The sequence below is a fragment of the Cheilinus undulatus genome, linkage group 10 (assembly GCF_018320785.1).
Source record: "Cheilinus undulatus linkage group 10, ASM1832078v1, whole genome shotgun sequence".
NCBI classification, from domain to species: domain Eukaryota; kingdom Metazoa; phylum Chordata; class Actinopteri; order Labriformes; family Labridae; genus Cheilinus; species Cheilinus undulatus.
Window position 1 is genome coordinate 20,853,771 of NC_054874.1, and position 13,761 is coordinate 20,867,531.

The 13,761-nt window shown below is 38.3% G+C and overlaps 2 protein-coding genes across 4 annotated transcripts; one reads left to right on the top strand and one right to left on the bottom strand.

The window, feature by feature from the left end:
- The first annotated feature begins 2,543 nt into the window (after positions 1 to 2,543).
- Positions 2,544 to 6,389, top strand: cetn2 (centrin, EF-hand protein, 2). 2 transcript variants are annotated; one of them, XM_041797666.1, is made up of 6 exons: positions 2,544 to 2,606; positions 2,772 to 2,849; positions 3,044 to 3,208; positions 3,317 to 3,445; positions 5,349 to 5,486; positions 5,575 to 6,389. In XM_041797666.1, the coding sequence occupies exons 2-6, from the start codon at positions 2,847 to 2,849 to the stop codon at positions 5,662 to 5,664; spliced, it is 525 nt and encodes a 174-aa protein (XP_041653600.1). In that variant the 5' UTR covers positions 2,544 to 2,606; positions 2,772 to 2,846; the 3' UTR covers positions 5,665 to 6,389. The 2 variants fall into 2 exon arrangements, with proteins under 2 accessions (XP_041653600.1, XP_041653599.1); XM_041797665.1 differs by having other exon boundaries at positions 2,564 to 2,849.
- Positions 6,390 to 8,089: 1,700 nt separating this feature from the next.
- Positions 8,090 to 13,293, bottom strand: gcna (germ cell nuclear acidic peptidase). Of its 2 annotated transcripts, none has more exons than XM_041797046.1 (13): positions 13,177 to 13,293; positions 12,720 to 12,819; positions 11,093 to 11,285; positions 10,927 to 10,999; positions 10,801 to 10,853; positions 10,605 to 10,671; positions 10,442 to 10,512; positions 9,926 to 10,339; positions 9,661 to 9,826; positions 9,375 to 9,519; positions 9,119 to 9,254; positions 8,806 to 9,010; positions 8,090 to 8,696 (listed from the first exon to the last, which is right to left on the bottom strand). In XM_041797046.1, exons 2-13 carry the CDS (start codon positions 12,804 to 12,806, stop codon positions 8,465 to 8,467), a joined length of 1,842 nt encoding a protein of 613 aa, XP_041652980.1. In that variant the 5' UTR covers positions 12,807 to 12,819; positions 13,177 to 13,293; the 3' UTR covers positions 8,090 to 8,464. The 2 variants fall into 2 exon arrangements, with proteins under 2 accessions (XP_041652980.1, XP_041652981.1); XM_041797047.1 differs by having other exon boundaries at positions 13,161 to 13,277.
- Between the last annotated feature and the right edge of the window lie 468 nt (positions 13,294 to 13,761).

Below are 13,761 nucleotides of genomic sequence, written 5' to 3' on the forward strand. Positions count from 1 at the left end.
CCTGGCGAAGAGACGCCGCCTCCTTAAATGTGCCAGCCAATTGTGTCGGCCAGAAGAAAACAGCCGGAGTCAAAGCTATGATGTCATGCTACTGAAACTTGGATTTTTATGGAGCAAGAGTTTTCCTTTACTGTCAGATTGTTTCGTTTTATACAGGTCGAAGAACTAATAAGAAGATGATGTAACAAAAAATAAAATCTGGAGGACGAAAAAAAGAATTTCATCTGTTTAAATTTCAAAAGTAATGAAATTCAATAGTTTTTTTTAAGTCAAAAGAAAGTAACGTGTTCTGCTGCATTAGGGAGATAGTGTTAAAGGAAAAGCTACCATGGTGAGAAGAAAAAGCAACAGAAACACGACACACACTTTGTAGAAAAGTAGTCAAAATATAGGCCTTGATGAGGGCAGAATAATTACCCCCCACCCCCAGCCTACGAAAATTGCACTTTAAAAAAAGTATTTCACAATTGCTTTTAAACAGAGCAAATAAATTTTAACACAGCTTTTCGAAACTCCCTAGTTTTATTTTTGATGCTTATTGTTTTACTTTGCACACAGAAACAAAATCATTTCACAAAAATCAAAACTTACCAGGGTCAAAATTATTATTTATTATTACTCCCGTCAATGGCAATGACGTGCTTTAACTTTGTAATACTCTAAGCTTATATCCAGTTTAAACTGGGGGTTATCTTCCAGTTTACACAGTACACAAACATTAGCAAGTACTGGAGCTGTCACTGGAAAAAAAAACACATCATGGCAAAAACAGTTAAATCAGTTTAGACTTGAGAAAAAGAATTGTTAATGCTCACAATGTTGGAGAGGGATACACAAAGTTATCACATTGTTTCCAAGTGTTAAGGACTGGAGTGTGAAGTAGGCTGTAATCAAGAAACTCAGAGGGCAACACAGTACAGAGCAAGCCGGGCAGAGTTAGGAAGAGAAAGATTTCAGTAACCGTTGAAAAAAAAAAAACTTTGGAGAGATGTGTATTATGACCCCAGAAAAATTGTCAAGATGTTTGTGGATGACTTAGCCAAGTCAGGACTTAGAGTCTCAAAGAAGACAATAGCGCCTTGCATTGGCATGGACTGAAAGTTTACAGACTAAGAAAAACTCAACTTCTGCAGAAAAGACACATTCAAGCCATACTAGAGTATGCTAAGAACAACCTGGAGAAAGATTATTCATACTGGAAGCCTGTCCTTTGGTCAGATGAGACCAAACTAGAGCTCTGTGGCCATAGTGTTTATGTTCAAAAAAGAAGCGTGAGGCAAGTAACCCAAAGAACACCATCCCTACAGGGAAACATGGTGGAGTATTATGCTTTGGGGATACTTCAGTGTGTCTGGAATTGAGAACTTTGGTGAAAAGGGAATCATGAAAGAAGGATATGTGAGGATTATGAAAGAAGCAGTCAGCAGCAAAACTGGGTTGTTGCTTTGTCTTCCAACACAACAAAAACCCAAAACATTAGTGGCTCCTGGTGAAGAACTACCTCAAGAAGACCAAAGTCAATGTTACTGACTGACCTGCACAAAGCCCTCCTTGAATGAAGCCTTGAGTTGAATAACAGTAAATATCTGTGGGATGAACTGACAACCAAAGTTCATGTCAGGGGACCATCAAATCTGGAGGAGCTTGAGAGACTTGCTGAAGGAGAATGGAGGGGATTCCTCATGAGATGTGTCTGGGACTTGTTGAAAACTACAACAAATGACTGCAGGCTGTAATTCAGCAACAAAGGAGACACAATTGACTATTAGCATAGGAGTTGGGTAATAATTCTGACTCTGGAAGTTTTTGTGAAATATTTATTTTTCTGTGTGAAAAGTGAAGTAATCTAGGCATCCAAGATAAAATTGGGATGTTTGGAAAAAAATGTGTGAAAAATCACTTGTTAAATACTTTTTTTAAAGTGATATTTTTCATAGGGGGCTAACAATTTCGTCTTCATCTGTATTTGGTTATTTTATTGTGTATGGTTGTACCCTGAACTTTAGTGTTGCTATTATTTGTTGTTTATATCTTTGGACCACTGAAACACCTGTCTGCACGACAAATTTACTTGAACTTTGAATTAGCTTGACAATTGAAGCATTGATATGAGCCAGTTTGTTGACTGCACAGATATGCAATGTTTATGGCAACCAAAAACACTCAATATAATAATAATACAATTTATATTTAAAGTATTGTAGGACGCATTTATGGCACTAGAGGGCGTACAGCGCTACTCTGAACAGAGGAGCTTCAATCGCAGAAAACATTTTAATCTGTTGTGTTAATTTAACAAAGGTTTCTTGATCTGGAGCGTTTTCTATTTCCGTGTCTTTATGTCAGGAGTCTTGGTTTTATCTGTCACGACAGCTCCTTCTTTAATGATCGTGTCTTATGTCCCATGATTCACAGCATCCAATCAACGAGTTGCCCGACTGGTGCGTTTGTTTCGTTCTCCCATGTGTGCCGATATGAACCTCCTCCATTTTCTCAACGGTCTATGAACCACCGGCTTGTCTAAGGGCACACTGGGTGAACAAATCAAACTAGCAGACTCCATGACACAACCTGCTAAGAAGACAAACCTGTGAATGTACTGTTAGGTAAAAACGTCCGTTTTTTTCGCACATTTCAGAGGTTTCAGAGCTAAAATAAACGAGGCGGAAGGATAAGAGACTATCTTGTATAAAGTCTGTGTACGTTAATGGTTTGTGCGAGCAGCTGATGTGAAGTGCAGGTCGTTTTCTCTCCTCCTCCCTTAATGATAGGGAGGCATCACCGCCAGAGGAAAACAGGAATTGCCCCATAAATCTGACGTTTTTTGTCAATCAAATATACAACTGATGGTGAGTGAAGTCTCAGATTGTTTAACACTTGAACCATATGTGGTATTTACACGATTCTTTAAACATGGAAGATGCTCTTTGTAATAATAGGACTGGATTTTCCTGACAGATTCTGTTGTAATAATAAAGACAGTGGCTGTTTAATCCTACAGCTATAAGGAGTCTTATATTTCCTCCTTCTGTGCGTCATCCAGGCGACCAGTGCAAAGAGACCGTCCCTTCAGGGTCCTGTACCACCACCCCGCAAGAAGACAACCCCCAAACCTGAGCTGACCGAGGAGCAGAAGCAAGAGATCAGGGAGGCCTTTGAGCTGTTTGACACTGATGGATCTGGATTCATTGATGTCAAAGAGCTCAAGGTAAAGTGATTAAACACTGATCAAAATCAACATGTGTGAAATAAAAGGGAGACCGATATTTAAGGTATGCATGTGTTTTACTCTTTACTTTTTCCTTCTCTGCTCCAGGTTGCAATGAGAGCGCTGGGGTTTGAACCGAAGAAAGAGGAGATAAAGAAGATGATTGGTGAAGTGGATAAGGACAGCACAGGGAAAATATCCTTTGCTGACTTCCTCACTGTCATGACACAGAAAATGGTAAAGATCAAATTTGAAAAATAAACTTTATTCCATTCAGCTTGCAACTTTAACATCAATGTATTTCAAATAACTAGTTTGACTCTACAGCCTCGATTCCAGGAAAAAAAAATCAGAGCTGTTTAGACTTTCATAACTGTCTTAATTCTGAGGTATAGATTCAACAAGGCAATGGAGCACACCTTTGGAGTTTTGGTCCACACTGACATGATAGCATCACATAGTTTGCTACAGATTTGTCAGCTGCAGGTCAACTGTGCAGATTTTCCATTCTAGTGTATCCCAAAGGTGCTCTATTGCATTGGTTTCCAACCTGGGGTCAGGGCATCCCAAGAAGGGATTAACTTTGAGAAATTTTTGCAAATCAAAATTTTTGAGATTATAAAGTAGTAGGTTTTCAAGAAACGAAATAGGATTTCTAAGTTCAGTATGGCTTAAATTTACAAGAAAAAACAAAAAATTTTCCAGGTTAAAAAAATCATAAATATTGTCATCAGAAACAAAAAAAAGGTTTTTAAAGTCATGACATTGCAAAGTCAAAACTGAGAGAAACTGAAGAACTTATGCATGGAAAACAGCTTCATTGGGTCAGATTTTCTTTCAAACAATGGGTAATTTTGGATTCTCAGAAATTTAGTTCTTGTACGTTTCTGACTTTTGAAGTGGAAAATTTCAAGTGTTTTTCTCGAAGATTTACGACTCCTTAAACTTGTAAATTTTGAGTTTTTCTCTCAAAAATTACAGATACAGGTAGGGGGGCCCTAAGTAAAAAAGGTTGGGAACTGCTGCTCTTTTGGATTTAGCCGTTGTGACTGTGGAACCACTTTGAGATGATTTGAGCTTTGTTGTATGGCACATTATCTTGTTGGAATTAGCCATCAGAGGATGGGCACACTTTGGTCATAAAAGGGTGAACACAGTCATTAATGATACTCAGGAAGGCTGTGGTGTTTAAACGATGCTCACTTGGTACTAAGGGATAAAAAGTGTGATGTGAAAATTTCCATACACCACCACAGCAGCAGCCAGAACCATCAGTACAAGGCAGGATGGATCAAGGCTTTCATGTGGTTTACCCCTAATCCCGAGCAGGTTATTGAATTTATTGTTGCCTTTGTATCAGTTCGAACCAGCCTGCTCATTCTCCTCTGACCCCTGTCATCAACAAGGCATTTTGGCGAGAGAACTGCTGCTCACTGGGCATTTTCTATTTTTCCAACCATTCTCTGTAAACACTAGAGAGGTTTTATGTGAAAATCCAAGCACATCAGCAGTTTGTTAAATACTCAGACAAGGCCTTCAGACACCAACAACCATTGCATGATCAAAGTTGCTCAAATCATCTTTCCTCCTCATTCAGATGCTCAGTGAGAGCCTCAGCTGATTATTCTGACCATGTCTACAAGCTTAAATGCATTGTTTGGCTGGTATTTATTCAAGATATCTGCATTAACAAGTAGTGTATTAGGTATACCGAATTAAGTGCCCAGTGTGTATATTTCACTGGTTTTGACAACAACCTAGTTTCTGCCAAATGGCAAAACTGGTAAAGCCAGTAGTAAAGCGATCTACTTTATTGCACCACCATATTCAATAATCATCCAATTATTATGATTAATAGAGTGGAAAGACAATCTATACTATGTTTAAAAAGAAGTATACATGCACATAATGTGAGCATGGCTTATGTGAGTCAATCTGGATAAAGAAAGAAATGTGAACCTCAGAGAATGACAGGTGGGATGGGTGGTTGGCTGGAAATTGCTGGCATTTTCCAGGCCCTTTGTTTGTGTGGTTGACTTGTGGGGGCCAATATTAAGGGCACAATTGGGGATTTCTTCACGGGGCTCATCCTTTGATTTTTACTGCTGTCTTAATAGTTCTCCCACCCTTCTGATTCCAGGCTGAGAAGGACTCCAAAGAGGAGATCCTGAAAGCTTTCCGCCTATTCGATGACGACGAGACGGGCAGGATCTCGTTCAAGAATCTGAAGAGAGTAGCCAAAGAGCTGGGAGAGAACCTCACAGATGAAGAGCTGCAGGTAGAGCACATCATTCAGAAAAAAAGCTTCTTAATGCTATCAAAAACAGCTTCTTCTTGTAATGCCATCTCATTTTTTGGTTCTGAAGGAAATGATTGATGAGGCAGACCGGGATGGAGATGGAGAAGTGAACCAGCAGGAGTTCCTACGTATTATGAAAAAAACCTGTCTGTATTGATGAAAAGGAATTTCATGTCAAGGGGGCTGGTGGTGGTTTTACAGTACATATGATGCTGCTCATTGATCTACGAGATTTTCCTTTCTTCTTATTGTGTTGTGCCATGTTTTCATTTTATATTCAGGTCTAACACAATTCCATGAAAGGAAATTGTCAAAAGTGTATTAACCTCTATTGATTTTCAAGATAATCTACATTACATTTGACAAAAAGCAGTATGAATACTCTTTCTAGTTGGTAGTGCTGCATACTTGTAAAGAATACATTAATATTTATGATTAAAATGTTGGTAATTTGTTGTTGAAATACTCAGTGCCTGCGTCAGTACAGTGACAAACTACATTCCATTGCTTTAATTGATAAAATGTTTGCATTACTTTCCAGTCATTTGTAGTTCATTTTATCCTTGTTAGCTCCATGTGATGGCTCTTGTATGCACGTTTTCCAGAGAAAATGTTAAATCTGATGGTTTGGGAGAGCTGTCTATACTCAGTGCTACCTGTAGATCCGTGCCAGTGCCTCTTTAAAGGGTCGATCATCACAATCAGGGAAGCTGCCTAACCTCTCTGCCCTGCACGCCTGCCTAAAATGTACCACTATCTTATCTCTTGCTGTATGCAGAGAATATCGGGTATTTTTCTTGTTGCACCAATTATTTATCTGTCTGCTGAACTTCTCCCCTGAATGTTTTGTATGATATGCAGTGACTTTATTTCAAGAGTAGCTATTCAGAGCTTTTAAGTGTTTTACAAATTAAACATCCAGAAGCATTAAGTCTTGTCTTTTTCTTAGAAGTCTCACTTCTGTTCAACTTTGAACAGCTTTATCAGAACTCCATATAATCGGGTTTAACATATTGTTAAAACTAATATACATTTTCAGCTTCTTCAACGCCATCGTTTCCAGTAATCTCTAGCAATTTACTCAAAATCCTCATCATGCATCCTCTTTTTCAGTCTCATTTTCAGTATCTTTTTAATTTTCAGTACTATCTTCATGTCTGGCCTCATCTGTATCATTTAAATCGTGGTCATGGTTGAAAAAAGGATAATCATCATGATCAGCACTATCTTTATCATTTTCAACTCTGTTTTCATCACTTTCCACTTGGTTTTATTTAAGCATCATTTTCAGCTCCATCTTCATGTCCAGCATCAAAATCATAATTTCCAGACCCATTTTCCTCATTTTCAAGAGTATCTTTATCATTTTCAGCATGATACCCTTCAAGTTTAGCATCATCTCCATTATTTTCAGCACTGCCTTTTATACTCAGCCTCATCTTTATCTATCTCATCAATGTATTCCCAATTTTAAGCATCATCTATATGATTCACAGCACTACATTTGTCATTTTCAGCATCATCTACATCATTTCAGCACAATCTTTAGCATTTTAGAGCCTACGTAACCTCTTTCAACCAACAAGCATCATCTTCTAAATGACTTTCACATCCATTATCCAAGCTTAAGATTTTGTAATATATGTTTTATTTTTACATTTACAGCTGGACAGCCCCCGTTTTTAAAATTTGATTGAAAAAAGTTGACTTAATTCTTTCTACATTTTTAAAGCAAATTTTTGTCCCTGAATTTCACCTATACCCACCCACACCCTTTGTTGCAGACCTGTAAATGTTCAAACTGCCCTCAGAAATGCAATTGCTTTTCATCAAGAGGCTGCTGCCTTGGAACATTAACTCAGTGATCTAGCCCCAGGGTATATACAAAAAATCTGATATCAAATTGAATAATTTTTAAGACCTTTTCAAGACCCTCTACTACATTCTAAGATCCTAAACTTTCTAACCCATAACAGTTATGTATGTTTTGTGCTACTACTAAGACTAAAACGTAACTCCAACCACTTGGCAAGAACATGCATGTACCATTCATTTACACACACACACACTCACAGGCTCATCTAAGCTATCTGAAAGAAAAAAAAGATTATATATGGAATCAAAGGATGTAATGACCAAGTAAAAAGAAACAACACAGCATTGAAGGTAGAGCTAAGAAACATTCTTACCATCTTAACAAAGCATTTGATGATGATGATCCTGGCTTTTCTGGTTTGCTTTGGCGGTTATTGAAAACATGGAGCTCCTTTTAAACTTCCTTAGATGAAGTCGTTTTCCTGGAAAGAAAAAAATATTCATTGCATTTGCCCATAAAGGCAGCTACTAAGCAACCTGTCAGTTTCATCTGATCTCAAATGAGAAAGCATGCTCAAAGACCTACCTTTGTACATAAGAAGTTAGAATACAGCTTCATTCTGACGGCTCGATGTATACAAGAGTTTTATATTGACCATGACAGTGTGTCACATCCCACATCTATGTGGAAAGAAATGTCAACAAGTAAAAACTTAAACTAAGTTTGGTGTTTAATTTTTGTAGATCAGTTAGCAGATGAGACTAGGTACAATGACACAAGTTTTATTTATTCAGTTCTGACAAGCAAATCCAACTTTCAAAACATAAAAAAAATATGCAGATCTCATCATACATTTTCTCTTGTTACAAGCAAATTCCCTATGAAAATTTCTCAAGTATAAAGGGTACCAAGGATTACAGCTTTCATTCCTCAGCAAAGCCTCAGACACAAACACTAAAACAAACTAAACACACACACAGAGGAACAGGAATTTGCTGAGGCTCAGACTTTCCAGTCACTAGTCACACTGACAAATACAGAAAGAAAAAAAACACATTTTGAGGTATTATGGAGTAGGGTAATGTTTCCTTTCATTGTGCAGCTCAGTTCATGATGGTAGGTTATTGTGAGCCTCTAGTTCTCAGCTCTGACTGAGTTTTGTCTTGGAGGCAAAGTCTGCACTTAGTTTTCGCATCACCTCCGCATGACTCTGTCCTGCTAGCTCCTGACGCGCAGTCCCATAATTCTCTTTGACAAAGTTGGCAAAAGGCGTGGGGGCCCGTGGTTTGGATGGGGTCAGCAAAACCAGTTGTCCTGTGCAGAGGGCGCACACAAACCTTTGTGTGTCCAGGGACTTGGAATGTCGTCCGATCCTGTGAAATAAAGAATGAACTTTCAAAGGTCAAGCTTTAAACACAATTAGAAGATCAACAATAAGGAATGCTATCTGTTAATGGACAGTAAAGATCTGAAAGCACATACATGTTTTTGCAGCGGGTGCACTGGTACTGGAATTTGTATTTGATTTCATAACTGTGGCAGCGAGTAACCATGGGCAGCTCAGGATGCATCAATGTGGCCTTGCGGGCATACAGCTTCCAGAAGTTTCCATGCCCATCCCGTACACCATTTATCAGCCAGGTGGCAGAGTGACACATTTCATGAATCAGAGTATCCCTGAGACGATCTTTGTGAAACATAAGAATCTTTGTGTAAACAGGGGAAACTTATACAAGGCATGAAACTTGTTATAATGTACTTATGTTCTGCTTTAGAAAGTTTACTTAAGTTTCACCTGCAGAATCACAGACTTTTTCTGACAGCTCGATGCGGGCATAGCGGCTCCCTCCACCTCTCTCTTGCCCTGTGATACAGTAACCTGCTGTTTTCCGCATCTTCTTATTCCAAGTAACTGACATATTGATAGGGAGCTAGACATCGTGATGTGGAAAAGCAAATATTTGCGCAAACAAAAACATGTTAAAAGTGTAATAATTCAAAAAGATAACATTCTCAAAATAATATTACTTTAAAAAGTGGGTGTTAACTACCTTCATGTCAAACACAGTGGTGTTGTACAGCTTGAAGAGCCTGCTGGTGAGTTCTTCTTTGTTCTGCTTAAAATTGCGCCCATAATTGACATCAGGGTTTGATAAGGACTGCAGAAAGCACCCAGGAGTCTTGCACAGTAACAGCCTTTAAGCAACAGAACAATAGGAAACAATGTCCATAAAAACTAAGCAATTGATGTTATAGGAAATCAACAAAATAAATAATTGCTTTTGAAAAGTTTTCCAACACACAAAGTAGTGCATAAAAACTGTTGGTTAGTGGTACCTGCTGGTGGGGCCAGATCTGGGCTCTGTCTGACTGACTGTGGGCTTCACTATGGTGGATTTTCCTGGTGTCTTCATGTGAAGAGGGGGTTCACTTATGGACTTTGAGGCTGGCGTTGTGAGCCCCTTTGCAGCTGGAACTGGCACAGGGAGCTCCTTACTTCTTTCTAAACTCATTAAAACAAAAAGTTATCCACCACATACTGTATATAATGTGGTAACAGCTATAGGCAGTTGAAATGCTAAAAACAGAATAAAACTCTTACCATCTGTGTTCTTAGGCGACAACGAGCTACCAAGCTTGTTTTTCCTTTTCAGCCTGTCAAGCAGAGATGTAAACTCTTCCTCAGAACTTTCTGACTCCTCCAGCTTTGCAGGCGCTGAAAATGTGCGTTTTGGAGAAGCAAGTGAAGTTGGAGTTCTGTGAGGGGGGAGTAAAAAAGGGGAAGGGACGGGGAGCAAAGGCATTGATGGGGAAGTGTCCTCTTCGTCACAAGGCAAAGCACCAGTCTTCGAAGTCTTCTGTGATGGCTTTGGTTTTGAGTGGCGAGTCCTCCATGTGCTTTTAATCACTATATTGTCATCATCATCGCTGTCGCTAACAAAGACGGGGGAGTCACACTGAGACAGTGGTTTTCTCAGTGGATGCTGAGAAGTTGGAGCATTGCTCTTCTTAGGCACTGCACAGCAGGGGACACAAACCATCACCATTACACATGAATAGTATTGTGTTCATTTCATCTGGCCCAAACAGTCAGAATGATAGAGAAATATAAAGTTACCTTTAACAGATGGTTTTGTCTCAAGAAAGTCATCATCTGATGACAAGTCATCCACTATAAAGTTTTTGAGACTTCAGAAAGAACAGAAGTAAGAATATATTTACAGTAAAATGAGTGTTTTTAATATGATTATGATGCTTTTAGATACAAATTAAAAACTCACCTGTCTTCACTCCCACTTTCTGATTTTTTCTTCAGCTTAACATTAGGCGTTTTCACTCGTTGCAAAACTTAAGTGTGCAAAATAAAAACAAGGGATTATTTTACACCAAAAGTTTCATTCTTAATTAAACTGTATGCATTTATAACACAGTTTCATTTGTTCAAACAATTACACTAAGCAGAAAAAAGCTACTTACATGTCTCAAAACTTCCATCATCATCATCTGAGCTTACTACAAGAACCTTTAAACTAAAAGTAACAAAACAAAATTAAGACAAATGGCAGGTTTAAGAGAAAGAAGAACGAGTTTTTTCATTTATACCTTTCTTTCTTTGCAGCACTTAATGGTGTTTTTGAGCTAGGTTTAGCTTTTGGTGTAGCTTTTCCAACAATAACTGAAAAATAAAAAAAAAAATGAAACAAATTAAAGAGAATATTTTTCAGGCATTTCTTAATATAAATTGTTTATAGATTAAAATACCACTCACATTGGTCAAAGTCATCATCACTAGACTCCACTAAAGCCTTGGTTCTGTAATTGTTGCCCGTGAAAAACTGGTTCTCTTTCTCAGGATCATCATCACTGTCAGTAAAGGAAAGCTTGACATAGGAGGCTGATGGATCCGCAGGTCGATGACTGCTTGTGGCGCAATGACGAGTCTTGCCAATCGTGTTCATGAGCTAGAAAAAATGAAATAAACAGATGGTTACTAAAAATTAAAACTAGGAACTCTAAAACAAAGCATAGGTGTAGGGATGTAACGATTACCGGTATCAATATGAAGAATGGTAAAATTCAAAACATCGTTTCAAATTTTGATTATCGTTAAAACCGTGTTTGATTACCGTACTTTGAAAAACTCACGGTGATACTGCTGGATTCCTGGAGAAGCAGCAGTGCTCTCTCAGACGTAGGCGCGCATGCACAGTTTGATAACATGGCAAAAGGTACAAATACGGACACTGCTCTGGGGATTGTTCCCTCCAATAAAAGGACAAAGTCTGAAGTCTGACATATTTGGACTTTCTGAAGGATCCTGAGGGGAAACTAATTGAAGATGGCCGGCCTGTCTGCAGAAAATGCAGGAAAAAAGTCTCAGCGAAAGGGGGCAAAACTCCGTGAACACCACCCACTACTATATTGAGTGTGCAAGGTAAGTTAACTTGTAGATGAATGCATAATATGGGGACTTCGGAATAGTAGAAAATGTCATGGTTTGTCTGTCAAACGTTTGTGTATTTCGTCAATAAAGGAAACTGAAGTTTTAAGTGTTACCTAACATTACACCTGTAAAAACGCATTACTGGGTGAAATCCGTGAGTAGTTTCTGCAGGTCTCTGCACACGACACGTAGCTACAGCAACAGAGCGAAGTGTTTCTGCTGTGTATGACCGCTGTCAGCAAGCCTTTCAAAGGCAGGCTGCTTATGCACCTACTTCCAAATTGGCTAAAGACCTCACTGCCCTCTCACATTTTATTGCAAAGGACATGATGCCATTCCAAATCATTAAGAGGCCTGGCTTCCTGAGGCTGATGAAGGTTGCTGTCCCACATCAGAAAGGTCCATCACGAAATTTCTTTTCCAAGACTGAAATCCCAAACCTGTACAACAGTGTTAATGCTGATGTTGTAAAAAGTTTGGCTCAGGGCACATACTTTGCTGCAACGACTTGTTTTTTTTAATGATTTCAGTGTGTGTGTATAAGTATTTTTTGAACATTTTGAGCACATTTCAACAATACCGCGATTATAATGATAACCGTGATAATTTTGGTCACAATAGCTGTGATGTGAAATTTTCATATGGTTACACCCCTACATGGGTGCAACTAAGAAGGGTTTCCTTTTATGACTTATATGCACATGACTTTCTCAGTTAAAAAATAACCATTGTATCAAAAATCACGGAAGAAAAATATGTCAATAAATATGTATTAATTATGTTTGCAGATAAATTGGATATTTTCTGCGCCTCTGATTAACTTGTGCTTGAAAACTGATCTTTAATTTGTTAGTCAAAAATACAGTACTGTGTATAAGTAAATAAAATGGCAGAAAACACTTGTAAAGTGAATAGACAGTTATGTGAGAGGAGAGGTATATTTTCAACAAACCCTTTTTCCTGCAGTTTCAAGTCCTTCTTCGGCCCATCCCATCTTTTTTGCGACTTTTTGAAATAATGTGCAGGTATCATCATTCATGGTTCCCTCGGCTCTGTAAAAGGTTTGCAAACAACAACATAGAAGTCTTTTAACATTTAAAGTCCAGCGCTAGCGTTTCATTAAGATTTAAAAGAAAATAGTTAGTAGTTAACCCAGAGTATAAGGGTAGGTTAATGAAGATATAATTGAAGACACCTTCAGATTACACAAAAATAGGAACATAGTAACACGCGCTACTACATAAACGGAGAAACCATTAGCGTCATCATTAGCAACCTGCTAGCTAACATTAACGTTCCGTTTCAACTTATTAAAGCTAACTTCTAGAAAAGCTCCAGTGTTTTCCTTTGGTTTTCATTAAGCCAACTACAAGTAATGTACGAAGTATATCACCTAAAGTATTTCTTACTGGAAATATGATTGCCGTATACGCTTCTGTTGTTATGTAAAAATAAAGACCGAAGTAATATCAGAGGTTGAATGGAGAAGGATTCAAATTTTTTGCCAATTTGATACCGGAAGTCTTCTTCTTCTTCTCCTAATGATTACCGGCAGGCTGCACACTTAACACGTGTAATGCTGCCCCCCACAGGTTAGAAATCAGTTTTTAAGATTCAGTAGTGCTCCACCAACATCTTGAAAGTCAGACAGATCTGTGAATAATATTAATTCTTCCTGCAAACTGGCTTAAATAATTTACAGCAGAATTAAGTGGCAATTTCTTATTACGTAGTTATCTGAGTAGAGCTAAATCTACCTCAGGTTAGTTTTATTTCCTCCAGACCAGTGCTTCTCACAAGCTGTTTAACCCATTCTACACACCACTGGGAAGGGGTCTGTCTTTTGACAAATGAAACATGGCATTGTGTTTGAATATGCATGAATTAAGCCAAATTTCCCTGAGCTTTAGGTATACATATTATCCTCATAGCATAACTGATCAATTCATCTTAAGGTTTTCAGAATACTGCAACAAACAGATGTGTAAACAAGC

Excerpts from the sequence above, each read along its gene's own strand:
- cetn2 (XM_041797666.1), top strand. Across the intron at positions 3,209-3,316 it reads TTGATGTCAAAGAGCTCAAG|GTTGCAATGAGAGCGCTGGG; the intron begins GTAAAGTGATTA and ends TCTCTGCTCCAG. Across the intron at positions 5,487-5,574 it reads TCACAGATGAAGAGCTGCAG|GAAATGATTGATGAGGCAGA; the intron begins GTAGAGCACATC and ends TTGGTTCTGAAG.
- gcna (XM_041797046.1), bottom strand. The coding sequence starts at position 12,806 with ATGAATGATGATACCTGCACATTATTTCAAAAAGTCGCAAAAAAGATG. Across the intron at positions 10,854-10,926 it reads AGTGCTGCAAAGAAAGAAAG|TTTAAAGGTTCTTGTAGTAA; the intron begins GTATAAATGAAA and ends TGTTACTTTTAG. Across the intron at positions 9,011-9,118 it reads AAAAGTCTGTGATTCTGCAG|ATCGTCTCAGGGATACTCTG; the intron begins GTGAAACTTAAG and ends TGTTTCACAAAG.